Source organism: Neltuma alba, unplaced genomic scaffold (assembly GCF_004799145.2).
Source record: "Neltuma alba isolate B1F8T4 unplaced genomic scaffold, ASM479914v2 tig00003008_pilon, whole genome shotgun sequence".
NCBI lineage: Eukaryota > Viridiplantae > Streptophyta > Magnoliopsida > Fabales > Fabaceae > Neltuma > Neltuma alba.
Genome location: NW_021633103.1, coordinates 1,678 through 25,291, shown reverse-complemented (window position 1 = coordinate 25,291; position 23,614 = coordinate 1,678). Strand labels below are relative to the sequence as shown.

The window sequence follows — 23,614 nt, the reverse complement described above, 5'->3', positions numbered from 1 at the left end:
TTAATGGATATGACTCGTGGTGGAAGGCGGAACAAGCAAGCGATTTGAGGATACAATGACGTGGGGTTTGTGAAGAAACAGAAGAGTGGGCCGGACTGAGCGGATCATCCAAGAAAAAGGACAAATGATTTATGGGGGAGGAGGACGAGGAACTTTTTAACACATCTTTCTAAGCTAATTCTAATTGACCAGAGCATATAACGCTTTGACTGCAATTTTATATGATGATATTGACAGGCTGGGTGAGTTCCGTTCCAGTGAGGTTGAAGTGCTGAGGACTAATGAGGTGCTTGGAATATAAGCATTCTTAGTAATTAGTAAGTAATTGCTCCATTACAACAGGAAGACCACGATGATTATGTCTGGCGTGCAAGTTTATCTCTGCATGTGCCCCTGCATAGCCTCACTGTACTCTCTCTGAAATTAAATTAAAATAAGATCACCCTTGTTTGTACTAATTAAAAAGGCCAGGAGAAAAACTACTTTCAAGGCTTCATCATTTGGAGGGAAGACCATCACATCCTTCCACTAATTACCCATCATTGCCAGTTAACGACGTCCGCCCAAAAAGGAAATAAGATTTACCATATTTTAATGAATGTAAAATAAAAGGGCATATTTTTTATTCTCTTCAATTAAACATAGCAGTAAATTATATAACTTTATTTTATCAAAATTTTGTTTGTACCGAAAGGATATTTATAAATTATAACTAAAATGAATACCCGTTACTGGCTTGTTTTTTTTCCCTTTTATTTTCTGTGTTTTGCAACAAGTAATCCAGGATAACAAAAGGGGATATTTATTACGAAAAGTGTGGATTGATGATTCCAGAAAATGACAATGTCATTGTTTGGTCAAAAGGTCAATAATGTTGTTGGGCGTGGGTTGGATGGGTGGCCCTATGTATATTGCTACCTCATGCAGTCATGCAGTTAATATCACAATTAGTTCTAATTATAAGATTTTATTTTAGAACCAGAGGTAGTATAAGAATCGATTGACTAATTTGAGTAAATTAAAAAAACTAATTAACTTAGTTATTTATAATAAATAAGTATTATCTTTTTTAAAATATCTTTGCTAATAAAATGAATTGGAGAGAACTATGATTATTACACGAATTATTTTAAAAAAATAAATAAATATAAAAAAATTAAAGTTTTATATTTAGTATTAAAATAAAAATTAAATAAATTTTTATATTAAAAATTAGAGGTAGTACTATTTTGTTGGGGGAAAATTATAAATATAAAAAAAATTTTATCCTCTCATTTGTGACAGCTGACGCAATGCATAAGAAAGCATGAACAATGGAACAATGAGTTGGCGAATAATTTAATAAAAAGCAAAATAATAATAATAATAATAAATAGGGGTGCACATGGGCAGGGCTGGGCAGGGCAGGACCCCTGCCCGATGCCCTGCCCGAAGTAAGAGCAGGCTGCAAATTGCAGCCCGATGCCCGGCCCTGCCCGTTGAAGCCCTAAGCATTTTGGGCAGGGCATGGGCAGGGCATGGGCAGGGCGGGCTTCATTGCCCAGAAAGTGATGCCCTGCTCTCATGTCATGGAAAAAAAAATTCTATCCATACCTAAAAATTACATTTTATAATTCTACATTTTAACACATAAAAATCATCCAGAAATAATCCAAAACAAGTGAAATCATCCAGAAATCATCCAAAACATATCTTAACAATTATCCAATTAAATAACATCAGCAATCCATTTAAAGTAAGACAATCTCAATTTTATAATTGAAGCTTTACTCTCCACAATTTCCACAAAAAGATGGACCACCTGAAAAAATACAAATAAAGATAACTATAACTTTAACATATTATAAACAAAACAATTAAAAAAATGTACTTCTAAATTTTAAAGAATGAATAGATACACCTTACCAACTTAGCCAATCACGCTTATAAAATAACCCTTCAATCACCAATCTCCCCTCCAGATGTAGCAACACCTAGGAAAAAAAAAAATCAAAGAATAATTACACACCAAATTATGAAGTAATATATATATATATGAATTATTGAGGTTTAGAAGATTACTAGCAAGTTGAAGGATATTTTCTGACTCATCAAAATTATCGAATTCACGAAGCTTGTCAACAAATTCAGACATTGATTGCCCAGGTTGTAGCCAATTTTGGCTACAAATTAATGCTTCTGTCATTCTGGAAGACATAGAACTCCTATAATGGTCAACCACACGTCCTCCAGTGCTAAAGGCAGACTCAGAAGCCACTGTAGAAACTGGCATAGCCAATACATCTCTTGCCATGTGAGAGAGAATTTTATATTTTTCTGAATTAGCTCTCCACCATAACAGTATGTCAAACTCAGCTGCAGAAGGGATCTCATCTCTTGAGTCTGTTGCTAGATATCTATCTAACTCAGTTTGAGGATCTGTTGAGGTTCTTTGTTTCATAGATTCTAACCACTTATGACCTGGATCCTCTTCACCATCATCATCATCATCATCAAAAGAAGGCAATGAAGTTCCACTTACTGTACTTGTAGAGATAGTCCCTGATTCAATAGAAGTCCCAGCAGAGTACTCATTAAACAACCGATACAAACAATCTTTGACCCTCTCCTTCATAATCAAAGATACTTCAGGATCAACATAAAGACGATCAAACATATGATGCACATATGCTAGTTTATATCGGGGATCCAAAATGACAGCCACAAACAGCAATGGATTCATATTATTGGTTTGACCCCAATACTTGTCATATTTCACCTGCATGCTGGTGCTCATTTCTCTCAACAAGTTATTAGTATTATTCATGATATTCTTTTGCAGCATTTTTTGAACACGGGCAATCTGGTGGAAGCATTCATTTGATGATACAGAAAGGGAGCTTGAAAATTTCAATGTAATGTCATAAAAGACCTTTAAGAACTTGATGAAGATTCGAGCATTATTCCAATCATCAATAATAGGACCAGAAAAGTTATCATCACGCTGCCGTCTAGCAGAACTAGAAGCATCACGCCTTGAGCTTGAAGTGCTTGAGCTAAAGTATGAAATATAGTCATCATCTTCATCACGCATTCGCTCAAATACTTTCTGAAATTTCATTGCAGCTTCTAACATTAAGTACGTTGAATTCCATCGAGTGGTTACATCAAGGCAAACAAGGCTCTTGGTATCTATTTTTTCAGCTTCAGCCCAAGTTTTGAATCTTAGAAAGCGTGAAGGAGAAGAACGAACATATCTCACAGCATTTCGAATGGCTTCAAAGCTGTCTTTCATTTCTTTAATACCTTCATTGACCACCAAATTTAGGACGTGTGCACAACACCTTAGGTGTAGATAATCACCATCACAAAGTAAGCCCTTCCAGCTCCTCAAACGCCTCTTCAGATATCCCAAAGCTGAGTCATTAGATGAGGCGTTATCCATAGTTATAGTGAACACTTTCTCAATCTCCCAATCCAGCAAGCATTGCTCAATGGTCCTCCCTATAGTATCACCTCTATGATTTTCAATCATGACAAAATTTAGAATCCTTTTGTGCAGCTTCCATTCATCATCAATAAAATGTGCTGTCAAACATAGGTAGTTAAAATTCTGATTTGATGTCCAGCAATCTGTGGTGAGACAAACACGTTTTGCACTTTGCTTCAGGAATTTCTTCAATATTTTAACTTCTCCAAGGTATAATTGCCACACATCTCTTCCAATTGTTGTTCTTGAAGGAATTGGAAAGCGAGGTTCAAACTCATTTAACAATCTTTTAAATGTAGGCTTCTCCACAATTCTGAATGGTTGCTCATCACCAATAATAAATTCAGCCAAAGCTCTTCTACATCGCTTCTCATCATACACATGTGAAACTAAAGATTTCCCTTGCCCAGTTGTCCGACCCGACAAAAGAGTTAACATAGATTGTTTTTTATCTGTAGTGGCCTTGTGTGGATTCTTTGAACACTTTGGGATATGCCTTAGTAAAGAATTTGTCCCATGGCGGCTTGGATCAGCTTTATAAGTAGTATGACAATACTTGCAAGCTGCTAAGTGCACTCCATTAGTCTCTTCTATTGGCAATCTCACGAAGTATTCCCACACCTCTGATGTGTGCTTAGTTTCTCTTTCCTTTCTCTTTGTACCCCTTCCTTCAACATTTGTTTCTTGTCTCATAGAATCTGTTTGTGTGGGAGTGGGAGTAGAAGAAGTAAGCACAGGATTAGATGATTGAACAGGAAGAGTTGGGTTAGGGGTAGGAGCTTCACTAGGTCTATTAGGATTTGGTATTTCATTAGGTCCTGGAAGAGTTGGTGCTTGAAAAGGGGTTGAAGCACTTTGAGACATTCCACCAACTGGTTGAGATGGTTGGGATGATGATGATGTAATAGAAGCTTCTTCAGCCATTAAAGCTGCAAAATTATATAATACACAATTGGAATCCTAAATCACATTGAGCAAGTGAACTTCACAACACACCATATATGAAGTTCTTCAAATTATTGATTTGTTATCAGTTTCCAATTGACAGAGGAAAAAGTAAGGGCAAGAATACTCTAACAAGTCATGATAAAACTAAAATTGATTATGACTGACTGTTATTCAAACTCAAATATCATCCCCGATATGACTGTTATTCAAACTCAAATATCATCCCCGACCAAACAACAAAATAAAAACTCAAATATCATCCATATATAAACTCATTTCAAAACTAATTCTTGATTAGATGAGCAGCACGGTTAGCCTCAGCTTTACTACCAACAAGTTCAGCTATGGAAGTTCAGCTATGGAAGTGTAACCACTAGCAATGACAAAAATATTATACAGAAGGCAATGAAGAAACAGATGAGCAGCTAATTTACTCAGGCAATCAGGCATAATACTGAATGTCCCATTACTCCATTATACGCATACGTGTGTAAATTGTAAAATACAGATAGAAACTAAGAAAAGGGATCGGAGAGACTGACTAACAGAGTTGCTCCCTCTCGCTGGTCGGCTGGTCGGAGGTCGCTGCTTCGCTGGTCGGTCGTCGCTGGTCGCTGGTCGCTGGCGCTGGTTCGCAGGTAGGTGGTCGGTGGTCGCTACTCGCTACTCGCTGGCACTGGTTCGCTGGTCCCTGGCACTGGATCGCTGTCGATGGAGAAGAAGAACAGAGCTGGTCGGTGGTCGCTGCTTGGACGGTCGGTGGTCGCTGGCGCTGGTTCGCTGGTCGGTGGTCGCTGGCACCGGTTCGCTGGTCGCCTGGCACTCGTTCGCTGTCGATGGAGAAGAAGAACAGAGCTGGTCACGGTCGTTGAGACTGAGAGACAGAGGGAGAGCGAGAGGGAGACTGAGAAATTGAGAGGGAAAAGCCGAAGAGGGAGATGGGAGAGGTAAGAGCGAGACCGAGACTCCGAGAGAGTGAGACGAGAGTGAGAGTGCGAGACCGAGACTGTGAGAGTGCGAGTCTGCGACTCTGCGAGACGGAGATCGAGTGAAGCTTGGGGGACTTTTCGCGAAGGGGGGGAGGAGCGGCTGAAGGGCTGGCTGTCGCTGATGCCTGATGCTTGGCTCTGGCCTCTGGGGACTACCGGACTAGGGCGCAAGACGCAAGTGGACTGTGGATTAGTGGACTGGAAGGGACAGACCGGAGAGTGTTTTTTGGACATAATTAATTTTAAAAAAAAAAATATGTCGGGCTGGGCCAAACGGGCAGGGCAGGGCACCCTGCCCGTAGCCCGGCCCTGCCCGAGATCTGCCCTGCCCACAATTTTTTTTTTTTTTTCGGGCTTCATTCTTTCGGGCCGAATTGGGCATTTTTTTCCCGGGCTCGGGCGGGCGCACCGGGCGGACGGGCACTGTGAACACCCCTAATAATAAATAGGAGCCAGATTGAAAATCTCTGCTCCAAATTTGTAAATAGAATCATAGAGAAATGCCAGGCTCACACATGTGATGTGATGCCCGGTTCTGACACCCACTGAAAATCATTTAACGCGCAGATGGTATCATATTTTTCGAGAGAATTATAATGAGATTAAAAAAAATTACCAAGAAACCTCTAATAGTATGTAATCACAAGTTTTAGCATAATAATAATAATTTTTTAGATTTATTTTGTAATTATTTTTTTGGACCTTATTATAATTCTCTTATATTTTTTTGAAAAAATTAATCTTTTGATTCCTATAATTTTTATTCATTTCTAATTTAGTCTTTATATTTTGACTCGATGCAATTCAATTCCTAAGTTTTGATTCGGTTATAACTCAGTTTTTGAAATTTAACTTGCTGCAACTCGGTTCCTATACTTTTAACTATTTTATAATTTATTCCCTCTATTGATTAGATATGTAATTTTATTTTTAAAAAACATAAGGACTAAATTATAAATTGGGTAAAACTATAAGGATTAAATTGCAGTAAATCAAAGTTTAAGAAGTGAATTATAATCGAGTCAAAACTATAAAAATTGAGTTGTATCATATCAAAATATAGAGACTGTATTATAGGCGTATCAAAATTATAAAGATTGAGAAATTAGTTTTTCATTTTTTTTATTTCCCGCAATCATCAAATACAATACAATATGGTACTCTAGAAATTGACTTCCACTTCCACTTCGGTGCAAGCATACATTAATTATTTTAGAGTTGTAGCAACATTACAGATCTACTGCCCTTTCAATTTTTCCACCAGCAGCAATCAACCAAGGTTGTGTAACTTACGGTCAAATAGTAAAATTTATCAATTTACATTGATTTTATGAATTGTCGAGATAAGTATATTAAAAAAAAATTGTGTTTTGATTTGCGTGGAAATATTTTTTAAAAATATTTTAAAGTGTTTTCAAACGTATTTGTAATTTCTCTCGTCTTTAAAGGTGTTATATAGAGGAAGCTATGATTCTTTTTTGATAAAATTTGATAGGTTATGGTTAGTCATACTCTCTTATGCTTGATAAAATTGCCAATTTGCCAACCATCACGTGACCTTACAAAGAATTATTATCACTTTGATTCATCTAATATTCCTTCGGTTATAAATATAAGACCTTTATATAATGTATATAAGGGTCTTGTATTTAGAATCAGAGAAATACATGTTTGACTCTCTACTCAGTTAGCAAGTTAGCATATGTTATGAGATGAAAATATTAAAATTAAGAGTCAAATAATAATAATAATAAACACCATCCTTTTTGTTTGTTGTCTTCAGGTCCTCTCTCAGGAAAATCATTGCGTATAGAAGTCGCATTCCCGGGAAGATCCATAATCACAATACAAATGTCGGCAAGAATATATAAATATAATTCGGCCCCAAAAAACCCCAAACAAATAAAAGCATCACCGCCTAAAGTAGTGCGTGCAATAAATTACTGGTAACTCAGGAGACAAGGGATGTTCATAATCCGATAATCGTATTTGAGGGGTGTTTGGATAGAAACCAAACCATGGTTTCAGAAGTGCTTTTACGAATTACGAAGTAAATATGTGGAGGAGGTTACCTCGTTTTGCGGAAAAATGATTCTGAAACCTAGGTTTTGGTTTTGCCAAACACCCCCTTATCGAATTGGACCCGCTTTATCTGAGGTTAGTTGACGAGTTAGTATACCATGCCCTGAACAGTGAGGATGGGACCGACCAGAACATAAATAGTGAGGTTGGAGCATTTATTCACCGACTTGAATTGGCCTCTGCCAAGTACGTACTAGCATTGTGAAACAAACGTGCATGGCGACATTCAAATTGATATGATGAGAAAGAAAAGGCAGTAATAAATGGCTTCTCACTTTTCAACACAAAATTGACCCATCCAGAGTTACTGCTTGAACCCCCCCCCCCCAAAAAAAACACCACAGAAATCCAGCTCATATCACATTGAATCCAACCTGCCCAGCTCTCTGCAGCTTGGAACCCTCCCTACCTGTGAAAACGAGTGGAATAATTTCTCAGGATACGCACAAAGCTTGACCACTAAATGACTACATTTCAATTTGTACTTCCTGCATTTTCCTAGTGTGCCCTTTCCCCAACCCTTTAAATTTTTAGTTGCAAAATAAACGCCTCTTCTTAAAAGATCCAACAACGGAAGACATTAAATTCAATACCCACCAATTGCTGTGCACCTAATTGTAAAAGAATTGCGAATTCGTTGTCAGGTAAAAATAGGATTGAAAAAGCAGGATAACTTTTCCTGTGTAAAGATAGATGGTAAAAGTGTGATAAATTCAATTACGCGTAAAATAACACAAAAATCCTTAATACAGCATATCCAAACCAGTATTTGATGACTTGTCCTCGAAGAACTGCCCGTGCTAGGCAGGAGTTTTATTTTTAAAAAAAATAATTTAGGGTATTTTCAAGTTATTTTGTACTTGAGACTAACCCTGATAGGCCGAAAGCATTTAAGGTTAACACCCTTCTACTCAACAAGTGCACTTAAACTTGAGTTGTTTTTTTTATGGAAATGAGATGGCTTGCTAGACGAGTTATTTACTCCTTGTAGTTGGCTAATTACTACAATTTTTTTTTCCCAATTATCAATCAAACAAACATCTGAATATTGCTGTGAATTATTGAATCTCAGCATATGTGCATGTTTTGTGGACAAAATAAATTGAAACGCTATATTTTATGCGACATAGCTGGAGGGTAGGGACCTTGCAAGTGCAAGGCACAGCATAGGGAAGGTCAGATCCAAGAGATATATATAGCAATTGAGGGGAGCCAAGAGCTGGTCCTCGTGCTGCGTGGGCTGCTAACATGAGTGTCCGTACCTGTCTTCAGTTTTCAGCTCTCACCCATGAGTTGGATCCACTGATTGAGATATTGCGCGAGGGACAAATTCATTTTTTAGGCGTTTCTTGCAAGAGCCCTCTTCTATTCACCCCGTAAGGTAAGGCACTGGGAACTAATGACGTGTTGAGCCCTTTAAAAATAAAAAACCTACCCACGCCTCAAGTTTGATGCGATCAATTAATGCTACGGTTTTCTTTATTTATTAGTAGGGTTACATAAAGACTAGGGTGACAGGTCGTAAATTTCTTACTTATGAAGCAGTCCTTTTCCAAATAAAGAGGAAAGTCTTTAGGGCTCTTTGTTCAATTGTCTGTATGGAATCCCTAGTTTCCGATTCCTACTTCCACAATTCAACTCTCAATTATTCAAGTGCCAGTGAATCTGTTTTCCAAGGTTGGTGGTCAATCACTTCATTACCTAAATTCTTCACGTGAGCATAGCTTGATAATCAACGAAAGAAAAATCCTTGCTAAATTAGGCCCGGTGTAATAATTTAACTGTGCTAATACAAGATAAATCAAGACATCTATTGTTGTCATTTACAAAGAGAACAAGAACATGTATCGAACTCCACAGCTACAACTTCAATATAACATGGGCTAATCAAACTGATTTCTTTCCACTACGGAGCAAAATGTTGTTCATGTAATGAAAGAGAACCAGAAGAGTTGTACTCAGCACCCTCCAACTGTTGTATCGCTGAAGTAAGCAGTAACTGCCTTCAGTTTACCATTCAAGAAGACTTTCTCCACCTGAGATCATCATGGCGAAAAAGAATTAATTCATCAAGTTAGTTACATAATATGTTAAACAATAATGGCATACAAATATAATAGTTAACCTCAAACCAAAAGAAAATAAAGATTGTAACCTCGGGTCACTAGGTGGCTTCATGAAAGAAAGACGTGATTTAGAATCCTGATTATTTTTCTTCATTCTGTTCTAGTGGTAAAAAGGTATATATTTCTCCCATTTCACGCCTTTACCTCAAATTTTTAATCCTGAATATTCAAAGGAAGACTCGCGCAATTCTCAGCCAAGCAAAGTTATTAGATAAATATTCTCACCCAAAAAAAAAAAAGTTATTAGATAAATAAAATTTTGACCAAAATTACTGTATAATCCATGTTCCTCATAAACTTTGCACTTCTTTTTCTCCCCAAAAAATGCTTCATTAAATTATAATTGTATCAAATTTCGGACAATAATAGTGTTAGTGGAGCCAACTCGTTAAAGTCCAAATTAAATACTGCTGTTACATAATGTTCACGTTATTAACGTAAAACATCCCAACTATTCTCACGCCAAGCAAAGCATGACAGGAATAAATTAAAAACGATCAATTAACTATGCATATCCTTATGTTAATACCTTCTACTTTCAATGCAGGCACAAAATCACATCTTAAATTGCTTTTAATACATTTATTTCTCTTACCATATCCTCCATAAGCAGATATACCAAAACCATAATCTCAAATGGACATTAAGGGGTTAGTGGAACGTCATAAATTACATTTAAAAGGTATATATTTACGAGTATTCAAACAAATAATAAATCATTACTCTCACTCGTTTTTTTTCCCAACGATCTTTTTAACAACCCCCCCTTTTTTTTTCCTTCTCCCTTTCTGGGGGTGGGGGCTTTGAGAACCAGGCTTCCACTAGAATGTATATCAAATAAAAAAGGAGCAGGCCAATACCTCTAAAGACCATGGAGGACAGGCTGATAGAGATAATTCTGCCAATTGGTTCACGTCAATATTTCTCGGCAGGAACATGACAACTCTAGAGGCAATTTCCTTTGCAGCTTGGAAGAGAACATATCTGCACATCAGAAGGTCAAATAAACAAGATAACTAAAACTATTTAATCTATCTGACCCAAAAATACAAAAAAAAATCTACCAACCCATCATGTGGTTTAAGCATCGTCTTCATGTCATAAGTCATAACTTTAGCATAATCAGGTCCCCCCCAAGGAGGAGATAGGAAAACAGTATCAGCCTGCAGAACAAGCATTTTAAATCTTTTAGATATAAACAACATATTGCTGAGTAGATTATGAGTAGAGGAACAGAAGAGAACTATGCATGACAATATCTTAACTGCAGCTTACCCACCTGGAATAAGAAGAGTACAAGAAATTATCTGTCAGTGCAAGCATGCGTACAATGAAAAAGTAAGCCTGCTCATCAGCTTTCTAGAACAGGTTCCTTTTCAGATGGTTAAGGAAAGCTCACAATAACACCCCCCCCCAAAAAAAAAAAAAAAGAAATATCCACATTTCCATTTCTAAGATACTTTTTTTTTTTTTTAACTTCTTATAATTTAATAAATATCTCTCTGATGTCACTACAATTGTCAGCATTTGACACTGGCAGAGTACAGAATAGCACGAGGCCATGATTGATGCTCTTAAGGTACAGGAATAAAGCATAATTTCTTACTACTTGTCTTCAATATCTCTGTTGATCACATTTTTAAAACATACCAGATGTAAGCAGCCTAACTACAAGATATCAATTATGACTTTGACCGGCCTGCACAAGCTAGAAAGGATATAACACCAAGAGCAAAATATTGTCATCTATCGACTGTAGTACCTTTAACTTCGGTGCCAAAAGGAAAAAATCTCCTATAATGAAGTCAATTTGGTCACCCACTCCATAGATAGCAGCATTATGCGTTGCATAATCAATCTTCCTTGGATCAACATCAATTGCTATCACATGTCTGCAACTGTAAGTATAATATCAAATAATAGATTTCCATTTACAGATATCAAATATCACTCAGAGGAAAGAAACGAAAATGTATCAGGGAATGCCAAAAGCATCGGATGATTACAAGATAAAATCTACAAAGAAAACAAAATTTCTAGCATTTGAAGGCTAAAGACTCTCCCTAGCCAAATGATCTCTTTCCTTCCCTGTCACTCTGCCTACAAGCTCTTAAACCCAGCTAATGACATTTCTCTCTCCTACCTATTCACCTCCCAGACATACGTATGGGACACCTCAACCTGTGACACTTAGTCCTTCGTCATGGTCCCCCTCCCCAATTTTCTCTTCATTCTTTCCGCTGTGTACTTTAATGGCTTGTGTTCCAATGGACATGGACCATAAACAGTTTTTTTATTCATTGAAAACTATCAGTCCTATAAATTTGAAAAATACAACTAGGAAAAATTGCCCACCAAAATCTACGCAAACTATGCTGGTCAACAACACATGACTACTTGGTACTCACCATTGCGCAAATTGGATGGCATTTCCACCAACCCCTGTGAAACAATCAACTATGATGCCACTAGCACAACGTAATGCATGATGCTGAGCAATAAGCTCTGGAGTGACAGAAAACCATCCTTCCTCGTCCATTCTTATACCATGATCAAATCTAGAAAATAAACTATATCTCTGATGCCAATATTTCCCAATAGCAGCAGAATACTCTTCATGCAATTCTTGAAACTGGCAACCTGCAAAATGAAAAATAAGTAGATTAAATAGGCAGCAACAAGTAACAATACAAGTACTGGAAGACTTCAATTAATACAATTGGCTATATTGTCCCATCAAGGAAGGAAGCAAAACATATTAAAAAGCATTAATGTCTCAAGGCATGAAACTCCCAGAAATTAGTTCTAATCAATCAGGCAAGCATCTATCTTTGGTTCAATTTTTACTAACATTCTCTGAAGAAACACATGTCCTTAAGTGGCACCTAAAAACACTCTCTATCAAAGAATGACTGTGTATGCATACAAGTGCAAGACAAATAAAAGAAATATCTGTACAAGGTCTAGATGTGATAACTTGCATCATAAAATCACCTTAGTATGGCAATATCTCCATGTATCTAGTTTTCTCAGTATTTGACTCTGGGAAAGCATTATTAAGAAAATTGGAGCCAGCGAGTTGGGGGGTCGAGAATCAGCAAAGTTATCATAGAAACTTCATGATAATACATACCTTCAGTTTCATCATACAGTCGTCTCTGTCTTGGTTTTCTTTTCATGGTCCTTTCCTGTATTTTCATGGAAGGATCAGACTTAGCATGCAACCCATTCACAGTAGGAACGGTGATATCCAAGCATGTGTCATTACCCTCAGAAGTTGGCTTGATGCATCTTTTGTGAGAGCTGCAAGGCATATCGAGTATAAGAACAAGTAGAATATTGAAACCGGAAAGGTGAGTTGAAAGAAGCATTTTTGGATAACTAATACATTTAATAATTGAAGCACTTGGTTAGCCTTGCAAATTAAATGAGCTGTCTTGGAAATGTAAGTCTCATGAATCATATGAAGAAGTGATAAAGTATCCAGTGTAAATGTATAACCTCACAAATAAATCCTTTCCAGGGACGATCATAGCATGATAAATTAAGGTTGAATAATTTACAACTTTTATGGTGGGTTAGGTACAAGATGTAATACCATATGTTATAATCCGGGGCATCTGACATTAAGCAGAATGAAACCCCATCATCACAACTACGACTCTCAATCAATTCAAAGGACTGGCCTTCACTCTGTATATTGATATCAGAGATCACATTGTCAGAACTAAATCCAGTGTCAGTTGAACACAAATCTTGTTTAGCTAATTCCTCTACAATCAAAGCTTCCTCAACGGTGTTAGTCTTGTTCTGAGAAGCATGCTCCTCTGTTGCTGCTACAGTGCCACCATTATCCATTTCTGTACAACCACCAGTTGCTAGATGCTCCATCCCCGGGGGTGGGTGCCATGTGGCTTCTTGTGTTCTGATATTGTAAAAGTAGCTTCTCTCATAAAAAGTATCCCAATACACCATCCATTCTCCAAGTTCACCGCAGTCACTTGAGTCAGCAACCATGTCACCTCCAATTCCTTCTGAACTCACAGGAAATGAAGTTGACTGCAAAATAACACTGTCACCATTGCAAAAGGTCTCATGTTCTGTATCTTTGCAAACAATTGACGCAACTTCCAAGCATTTATGATCAATCAACTGTTCACCATCTTCTATTCTGCAAAGGTTGGCATCGGAAACTGTCAAACTGTCTCTACCTCCAGCAGAAGATCCAACAGGTGAACTTGATGCAACTTTCAAATCATCACATAAAGAAATATTTCTAATCAATAAGTCACCATCCCGAGCGACATCAGTCACATCATCCTCTTTGTCATCGTCATGTTGCTCCCTGATAACATCAGACAAAACACCAGTATAAATTGCTGCATTGTCACCCTCTCCAGAGACACATTGAGAGCTATCAGCACCCACTGAACCATCACAATGACACGATTTGCTTTCACCCATCATTGATATACATGATAAAGAATTACTTGTATTATGATAATAAATGTCAGGAGATACAACCTCCTCTACATTCACTCTGGAAAGTGCTTCATCTACAGGTTTTTGATGACTACGTTTACCCTTTCTTTTGCCTTTTAGTTGTCCATTTCTCTGTAATAAGATAGTTCAGAGATATAATCAATAGCAGCTTTGACAGCAATTAACGAGCAGATAAAGAGTATGATGAAAATGATAATAGATTGTGAACAACAATGTCTATACTGAAAATTATTAGCAGCAATTTGGTACAAAGTAGTAGAGAAGGGAGAGAAAAAGGATTAACGGAAGTGACTTTATTCAACAACAACCCAAAATAGCAGTATACGTGTGATCCTTGTACCCCTTTTAGCAGTCGTTTATTCTGTTTACTTCCCAACTGAAGTAGTTACAAGTTATTTTATAACAGTTCTTACAATCGCCACGTATCACAATTGATACAGGAAAATTATGGCTTTTGAAGGTACATATTCATGTCCGGATCTCCTCTGTCACAACCGCATCTATCATTCAAATGTACTCTAGAAAGTGCACTCAGGTTGTAGTTATATTATGTTTGATAGTGAAGATTTCAGGCATTGAGTAACTTGAAATACAAACTTACATGTCTGGCATTATTTAAAATATTTAAACTTTTAAGGAAAGCATTCCATCGGGAAGATACAAGAACGTTTGTAAGCAACTAAGTATACCTCCTTATTTGTGTGAAAGGAAAGAGGAAGCCCCAATGCACTCATCTGCCTTGTAAATTCCATATCTTCAGAGAACGCCGTCATAACAACATAAGAGAATAAAACTATTAAATACAGTTCCAAGCACAGTCAATTACATGAGCACTGGAAAACATAATGATAGATAAGGGCACCATATTTTTCCCGGAAAATAAAAAGGCTTGTTGGAAAGCGTTTTCTGGTGGTTAATAAAATGTTTTGGAAAATAATCGCCAGTTCAAGAAGATTGACTTTGGTTTGACGGAATCTTTCTTTCTTTCTTTTTCTTGTTTTTCTCCTGAAAACTGCTTCATCCATTCTTCTGTTATGAGATGCAAAAAACTTGCAGGAAAATTAGGACATGATTCAAAAACTCCGGTGACAAAACTGAGAAATTAGAAGTGCTAGAGAGAGGGAGAAACACTTGCCTTCAGTTGAAGGAACGAAGTGTAAGCCTTTACCGTCATCAGCTTCAGTCGGTCTCTAGGCAAAATAAGTGTTAAGAGAGCAAGTGAACGAGAAATCAGACAACACTTACCAAAAAGCATAAGAAATAGAAATATTCAGTTCGACAAACGGCTAGAAAACTAACAGAGCGCTCGGCTAATGATGAAACCTGCGCACCATCGTCCCTGCAATTAATGAGAAAGTTAAACCAAAGAAGCAAGAAAAGGATATAGATAGAGAAAAAAATCTAGCATATGAGTGAGAGACAAAGGAGCGGCACCATAGGTAGACTTGGGTGAGCTTGAAAAGCGAACCGAGAGCTTTGATGGAAGGGCTACAACATTCGGAATCGGCGGTGTCCATCCTGTAGTTCAGTGAGAGAAGAGTCGGGTCATTCGTCTTTCGCAAGGACTCGAGTCCCCGGTTTCTCGCCGAGCGGTCACTTCCCCTTTCTAGTTTCTATGCCGCTCGCTACATCCCGGTTACATTTTTTTAATTTCCAATTTTAATTCATAACAATTAAATCCCGTGTGTGGATTTAAGTCGCCAACTCCATGCAAAATACAGGTCGTTTAATTTAGCCTATTTTATTTTGGTCAAAAAATAGCCTATTTTCTCATCAAGAATATTAGCACTATTATTTTGTTTGCATTTGCATTATATAAACACAAATTGTTGGCAAGAAAAATAAATTAACATCAATCCGGTGAGTGCTAGTCAAAAACTCAATTAGTGACCGTGGGTAACTGAGTGTCCCTTTTAAATATCAGCACATCTTTACATGTTTGAAAAACTAAAATATACACTTAACAATATTTATAATTATATTCAATATAAATATAAAATATTATTAATCATCATTATAAACTTGTAATCAATTACAACCTCCTAGCTTTAATATAAAAACTAGTTTGGTTTTAATTTAATTATAAATATAAAACTTTAATTCACTCTGTCTTTCATATTTATCCTTTTTTTTAAAATACTTATTATAGTAATTGTACATGTTAAAGGTTTTATCAAATAGTAATTTTAACTAATACACATGATTAACAAAGGTATTCTATGAAGACAACATTTATTTATTATAAATAACTAGTTTAATTAATTTTTTTAATCTCTCCAAATTAATCAGCTAAGTCTTATATTAAGAACCAGAGATAGTATATTATTTAGTCCTTAATATAAGAATTAATTTAGTTTTTAATTTGGTCATAAATATAAAATTTCAATACATTTTTTCTGTCATATTTATCTATTTTTCTCATGATAATTTTTATAATATTATACATCTTAAAGATTTTATTTTTTTTTACCAGCATGTTAAAGATTTTATTACATATACACATAATTGATATAAATATTTTTAAAAATAATATTCATTTATTATAAATAATTAGCGGACACCGTGTAATGGGCTAACGTTTATAAGGACAAAACCATATACTGGACTAACGATCTGGTAAATCCACCTGGTACTTTACTACCTCGATTTCCTTGCCGGACAAATTTTCTTTTGTTATTGTTCATTTAAAACACTTCTGTAAATACGGAGAGCGGGGGAGTGTAGGCTCCTCGAACTCCATTGCAGCTGCGGACAGAAATGGAAGACGGTGAGATAGAGGAGGCGCCGGTGCCGGTGGAAGGAGAAGACCAACGTGATGGACATTCGGCGGAAGAATGCAAGTTGGAGGAATCTCCATACGAAATGCTGCAGAATAGCAAAGCTTCGGTAGAAAAGATCGTTGGTGAGATGCTCTCGCTTAAAAGAGAGGGTAAACCTAAGTCGCAGCTCCGAGAGCTCGTTACTCAGATGTTCCTCAACTTTGTCACTCTTCGCCAGGTCCTTATACTCTTAGTATTCTTACCCCGCTCCCTTTTACTGCTCTAGGGTTTATAACTAGCCTCGCGGCTAAGTTTTGTGTGTTAATTCAAAATGAACAATAGATCGATCTGACGGCCAGCGAGGTCTGAGGTCAAGCACACGACGGGTTCTTGGCAAGTGTAAAGTATATAAATTGTCACTTCTAAAATAAAATGAAAAGGCATGAAAGCCGCCTACTAAGGTGATGAATAATACTGATTTCAAATTTGGGAGGAGACGAAACATTTCACTGTTAGTTTAATAGAGACATCAATTTCACATGCGTGATCCGGCAATGAGGATTTCACTATTGAGTGGGCAATAGGTTGTCATGAGGGCTTTTAGGCATGCTTGGTATGAGAGGTGGAAGTTGTAACGAAATAACAGGAAGGGCGTTGAAATGGGGATAGATAGAAAGGCTTTGATGTTCACTCCTTGGTGCTTTTTAGAGAAATTGGAAAATGAAAAATTTGCAAACTACTTTGGCCCGGGCAAAAAAAGGAAACTCTTTGCACTGCATCTTCAACCCATTTTAATTACTTAGTTTGAGATTAAAATATTTCTTAAGATTAAAATGAATGTGGATGGCGAGCTCTTTGCTTCTATGCCATTATTTTTCCCCTCCAATCAACCAGCCATTCACAATTTAAATACAGAATCATTCAGGCCCAATAGGCAAACCTTTATAGTCATAGTTTACTCATCCAATGGTTTCTGAAGGCCACTGACCATCCATTTATATGTCTGTTCAAGGTTCATGTGCCAAGAATCTATTCCTTAAGATTTGCACCTTTTTGCATTAAACTATAGGCATTAATATGTTTTTTCAGGCAAACCGCTCCATCTTGATAGAGGAAGACCGTGTTAAAATGGAGACAGAACGCGCAAAGGCACCTGTAGACTTTACATCCTTGCAGCTTCACAACCTGATGTACGAGAAAAGTCACTATCTTAAGGCGATAAAGGCTTGCAAGGACTTCAAAACAAAATACCCTGACATAGAACTTGTACCTGAAGAAGAATTTTTTCGTGATGCACCTGAAGATATAAAGGAATCCTTATTGTCTAATGATAGTGGCCACAACTTGATGCTCAAGAGGCTAAATTTTGAGCTATTCCAGGTGATATTTTGTCATCCTATTTCAATCAGCTACTTGTCACTGTGGGCCTGTGACAAATAGCTATAAGGTGGACGTGAAGGAATGAGAAAAAATTCAAGAAAAAGCAAGAGGCATGCTAATGTGTGAATTATAGTTTTTGTGAAGATAACCATTAAATTTCATGTTTTAAAGTGATGTCATTGGTCCCACTTGTGGCATCTTTGGCGCATGTTTTCATTTATTGACGTGTCTCAACTGAGACGCTGTTAAAGCATTGAAAAATACATGCTTAGTAAAGAAAATTGTGTTGTAAAAATTCTCAATGATTTATTCCTGGAGGAGGTACACAGTCTTTGACATTGAGTTAAGGAGCGGAAGGTTGAAACTTCAATAATTTCCGGAATTCCTGGACTCACCTCTGGCAGCAATGAATATAACGGAACCAGTTATGTGTTAGATGACTGCTGGTTCCAAATTATATTGTTGTGCCTCTTGCAAATCTTCCATATTAACAAATAGAAGGATTATTAAAGAAGAATAAAATGCCCTATATGTTTAGCATCTGTAGTTCTTTTTTTTTAAAAAAAAGAAGAAAAGAAAAAAAGTCGTTTACTTTTGATCTGTTATGGATTGAAGTTATTTGACAGTTGAGTACGACCATGACATATGAGTTAAGTCTTTAATATGATTCTAGCTGTACCATGTTGATTGAAAAATATTAGCTTCAATGTTTGGTCGTTTTTACTCTTGTTACTGATCTGCCTTTATGTTTCTCTTTTATCAATAATTAATATGTTATAAAAATTTAATTATGAATTTGTATCAGCGCAAAGAGCTTTGCAAGCTTCATGAGAAACTGGAACTGCAAAAAAGGAGTCTTTCTGAGACAATTGCAAATCGAAAGAAGTTCCTCTCAAGTCTCCCTTCACATCTCAAGTCTCTTAAGAAAACGTCCTTGCCAGTACAAAATCAATTGGGAGTTTTGCATTCTAAGAAACAAAAGCAGCATCATTCAGCAGAGTTGCTTCCACCTCCTCTTTATGTGATATACTCACAGCTATTGGCTCAAAAGGAGGCATTTGGAGAATCCATTGATCTGGAGACCATAGGAAGCCTCAAAGATGCTCAAGCTTTTGCCCGCCATCAAGCTCAAAAGACACTGGTAATAGAGTTGACATGTCAATTCTAGCAATTATTCAAATTTAATCAGATACATGCAGCTGGCAGTGTGTCTACTTAATTATGAAGTTAATCTGTCGGTAAATTTTTTATGGTTCAACTTCAAACTAGACCATTGCTCCAACAGTCAGACCAGCATTGAACTTTTTATTTTTTTTTTTTTTTTTTTGGGCGGGGGGTGTTATCAGCAGCATCAGGTTTCAATGTTAGCAACGGGAAGGGATTAGAGGAGAGGCAGTTTTATTAACATTATCTTGTTTTCAAGTACTGCCATTTCAGTACTAATCTTTGTTTCATCTTTTATTGGCTCAACAGTAGTAAGCATCTTCAATGCCTTCCGTCTTTCTTAATTGTGCATCCCACATAGCTTTGGGATTGTTAAAATGTCGTATTTTAATTGTGGTCCTGGTAGAAACTCGATAGAGAGAAAAAAAATAGAATGAGGCGTAGAGAGAGAACGGAGAAAGTGGGCGAGTGGGTCTTTCACAATCTGAATCTAACGGTAGAAGTAGGAGAATCTCCAAAGTTTTTCTGAGTATCACCTCATTCATGTCCTTGGCAGAATACATAATATGATATTTATATTTATAGTCTGACACAACAACTGAAAATAACTACCGTGCCCCCTGCATACATGAAACTGGCAATAACATAGTAACCGACACAAGACACTTGTAATGGTTAACGCAAGACACATAACATGGGCCACGTGTAGACATAAAACTTAAAACACAAATATTATAATATCTAATCCTAGATTGAGTCTCCATCTGAAGTGGGGCTGCCACACTTCTTCCTAGAATAAAACTAATTAAGGACATTGGTTCCTATTGGGTTCCTTGTTCAAATTTGACATTAATGTTGTCTTCTACCCAAAACAGAAAATCCAGGAGTTTTATGACATGGTTTTATTTACTTAGGCATTCCCCCCACTGTGGAAAGTTCCAAAATAGATGATGATGCACTTGATGAGGAAGAAGATGGGCAGAGGCGAAGAAAACGGCCAAGGAGGGTTCAAGGCAAGGAAAGCCTTGATCAGGCAGGAGTATTTCAAGTTCATCCACTTAAAGTCATCCTCCATGTGTATGATGATGAGAATCCTGATCCCAAGTCAGCAAAACTCTTTACTCTAAGATTTGAGTACTTGGTGAAGTTGAATGTGATTTGTGTTGGAATTGAAGCACCTAATGATGATCCTGAGAATGATATCTTATGCAATTTGTTCCCTGATGACACAGGTTTTGAACTTCCTCATACGGTATGGATATCTACTTTGCATGTCATTGGCTTATTCTTCATTCTACCTGACTTGAACTGCTAATTTATGTCATTACATTCTTTTTGAATGTAATTCAGTCAGCCAAGCTATCTGTTGGGGATTCTCTAATGTTCAATGGTTATAGAACTTCACGACCTTATAAATGGGCGCAGCACCTGGCAGGTATTGATTTCTTGCCAGAGGTGTCTCCTCTGCTGCTATCTGGCTGTAAAGCATTAGGCAACAGAACAAAGAATGAAGATGTCACATCTGGGCTTTCTCTTTATCGCCATCAGAACCGGGTACAGACAGTTCTAGAGAGGATTCGTTCCCGTAGAAAAGCTCAGTTGGCTCTTCTGTGAGTTGCAGTTCTGTGTTTTAAAAGTTTTATAATATGAAGGACCCTCAGATATTCAACGGAGATAAAATAAAATACTATAATGTTGTCAATTTAATCTTCTGCTATAGTGACAAATGGTCATATCCCCCCCCCCCCAATGCATTCTGCTCATTTAAGATTGTTTTCAAATTCAACATATCATTCTAATTTGGGGGACCTCCCAGTTTGTGCGTTTGTTGTGTTTGAGCATACTATAGTTAAAATTTGTTTACCGTTGCTGGCTTACAGGGAGCAGCTTGAATCTCTTGGGAAACTTGAGTGGCCTCTTCTATCCTGCAAAAGCGTTCCATGGGCTATGCACACTCCTGCATGCAATTTGGATGTTTGGTCACCTCTAAGGTCCATATCAAACGAATCTTCATCTCTGGTGGTTGCAGATAAGCAGGAGCACAGTCAGGAACCAATGGATGTTGATGCAAGTGAGAAATCTGGTGCCACAAAGGAGGAACCCGAGGGTACAAGGGAAGATGGGGAACTTCCATCTTTGCTGCCTAGCATTTCTGTTGTAGGTGATGTCAAGCCACCCTATTCAAAGGGGTCTAGTCTCGACCATTCCAAGCAACTGAGTTTAATTTCAAAAAGCATCACTCCCCAGCACAAGGTTAAATCACGAAGTTTCAAGAACTTTGATGACAACTCTGAACTTTTGCTAGATGCTGACAGTGATCTTGATGAGCCAGCGCAAATTGAACCAGAACCTGAGGATATGGCATATGATCATTGTTTCAGAAAGTCTGAGATTTCATGGACGGATTACGGGGTCAAGGAATTTTGCCTTGTTCTTGGTGGAAAAATCGGGGTGGATAAGAGGAGTGTGAATCTAGAAGCAAAGGTATGTGAACCCTTTTTCTCTCTGAATTGTCAGTTGTTTGTTTACTCACACGTTCACCCAGGTTTTGATTCTGATTCTTCCTACAGATCAAGATCAGTATGGAGTATCCTCTTAGGCCTCCTCTTTTTGCATTGACTCTTAGCCTTGGATCTTCTGGGAAAAGACATCAGGATAAGGATGGCTTGGACTGGTACAATGAACTTCGTGCTATGGAAGCTGAGGTGAGTAACTGATGTTCTTCATGAGAGGTATCATTGCAATAGAATCACCAGACATATTAGGTATATGAATCTTTGAGGACGGGATTCATTGTATGGTAATGTGATATGGTGTTTTAGCTCATAATTACCGCGATGGGTGAGCCAGATCTTTGATGCCCCGCGCTCATCCTATCTAAGAAAACAGGAAACGAGAAGAAAACCATCTGCCGTGATAAACCTGCAGATTATTGTCGGCTTTCTTACTGTCTTTCATCTCTCCTTGTAGCGATATTCATGTTTCCCTTGTCTCACTTGTAGGTTAATCTTCACATGCTAAGGGTGCTACCTGCAGAGCAACGAAATTATGTATTGGCTCATCAAGTGCGCTGTCTTGCTATGCTGTTCGACTATCATTTAGAGGAAGCTTCCCCACCATCTGGAGGGAAAAGTTGTACCTCTGTAGTTGACATTGGTCTATGCAAGCCAGTAAATGGTAGGTTCCTGAATAGATCTTTTAGAGGAAGGGACCGAAGGAAGATTGTCTCCTGGAAAAACTTTGAATTAACCCCCAACTAATTCCAATAGTCGAGGTCTGGAGGCGGTAGTCCTGAAGAGGATGTACGTTTTGGTCCCGTTTGATAAGAAGTATTAAAAATGAGGAATTGGAATTGGGATTGCAATTAAAAAAAATTATTAAAATAGTATTTAGTAGGAGTAATTGTTTATTATATGGGATTAGACAAACCCATAAAGTTAAAATTGAGGAATACCACTTTCTCCTGTAATATTTTCTAATCTCACATACATGGGTTTAACCAATCCTATATAACAAGCAATTTTTTATATTAAATACTCTTAATAAATTTTTTCAATTACAATCCCAATCATAATCTCTTATTTTTAATGCTTCGTACCAAATGTAGTCTTTGTGTTTATAGATGTGGCCTTGGGATATCAATTTGCTTACCGCACAAGAAAACAGCTGTGGCTGTGGTAGCGCTTAGATGGTTCAACTGGACCAGCAAATAGGCAATGTTTAACAAGTGGGTTAGTGCGGCAACATATTTTGGTTTCTAAGAGGAGCCAACTTTGTGGAATTTTTCTCAAGATCTTGTTTTGCGGATGCTTTGGAGACTACGATGCAGGATTTTCTTTAATACTACTCATTTTAGGTGTTCAAATTTTATGCTAGGTTCTTTGTACAGAGTAGTTGATTGTAACATTATTTTGCAGAATCCGACTAAGTAATAATGAGATGTTTCTCTATCATCTGAAACTTGAAGTCATCTCATTGTCATGTCTGTATTGGGTGTGCGTTTTACGGAGGTAATATGTTTGAAATTTGAGTCATATCAACGTTGCTTGGAAACCCTTTTGACACTTCCATTACAATTTTTTGGCCATTAATAGTACCGATTAATTGAGGAATTCAACTAAAATGCACAAGGCTCAGAATATTTCAGACCTTGCGTACTACATACGTTTCAGCAAGTCAGTCGGTAATCTCATT

The 23,614-nt window shown here is 37.3% G+C and overlaps 2 protein-coding genes across 2 annotated transcripts; one reads left to right on the top strand and one right to left on the bottom strand.

The window, feature by feature from the left end:
- Positions 1-9,213: 9,213 nt before the first annotated feature.
- Positions 9,214-15,634, bottom strand: LOC114739992 (uncharacterized). Its single transcript, XM_028928108.1, has 11 exons — positions 15,552-15,634; positions 15,417-15,456; positions 15,253-15,307; positions 14,807-14,871; positions 13,213-14,228; positions 12,748-12,917; positions 12,023-12,254; positions 11,377-11,512; positions 10,683-10,777; positions 10,475-10,598; positions 9,214-9,524 (listed from the first exon to the last, which is right to left on the bottom strand). Exons 1-11 carry the CDS (start codon positions 15,632-15,634, stop codon positions 9,447-9,449), a joined length of 2,094 nt encoding a protein of 697 aa, XP_028783941.1. The 3' UTR covers positions 9,214-9,446.
- Positions 15,635-16,820: 1,186 nt separating this feature from the next.
- LOC114739993 (THO complex subunit 5A) lies at positions 16,821-23,253 on the top strand. The gene is made up of 8 exons (XM_028928109.1): positions 16,821-17,114; positions 17,966-18,256; positions 19,062-19,392; positions 20,329-20,672; positions 20,771-21,030; positions 21,301-21,904; positions 21,991-22,125; positions 22,423-23,253. The coding sequence occupies exons 1-8, from the start codon at positions 16,875-16,877 to the stop codon at positions 22,678-22,680; spliced, it is 2,463 nt and encodes an 820-aa protein (XP_028783942.1). The 5' UTR covers positions 16,821-16,874; the 3' UTR covers positions 22,681-23,253.
- The last annotated feature ends 361 nt before the right edge of the window (positions 23,254-23,614 follow it).

Bases quoted from the DNA above. Each gene is read 5' to 3' on its own strand.
- LOC114739992 (XM_028928108.1), bottom strand. From the start codon at position 15,634: ATGGACACCGCCGATTCCGAATGTTGTAGCCCTTCCATCAAAGCTCTC. The intron at 15,457-15,551 runs GTGCCGCTCCTT...CATTAATTGCAG, and splicing joins CTCACCCAAGTCTACCTATG to GGACGATGGTGCGCAGGTTT. The intron at 11,513-12,022 runs GTGAGTACCAAG...TTATACTTACAG, and splicing joins GCCATCCAATTTGCGCAATG to TTGCAGACATGTGATAGCAA.
- LOC114739993 (XM_028928109.1), top strand. From the start codon at position 16,875: ATGGAAGACGGTGAGATAGAGGAGGCGCCGGTGCCGGTGGAAGGAGAA. The intron at 18,257-19,061 runs GTGATATTTTGT...AATTTGTATCAG, and splicing joins TAAATTTTGAGCTATTCCAG to CGCAAAGAGCTTTGCAAGCT. The intron at 22,126-22,422 runs GTGAGTAACTGA...TCTCACTTGTAG, and splicing joins TTCGTGCTATGGAAGCTGAG to GTTAATCTTCACATGCTAAG.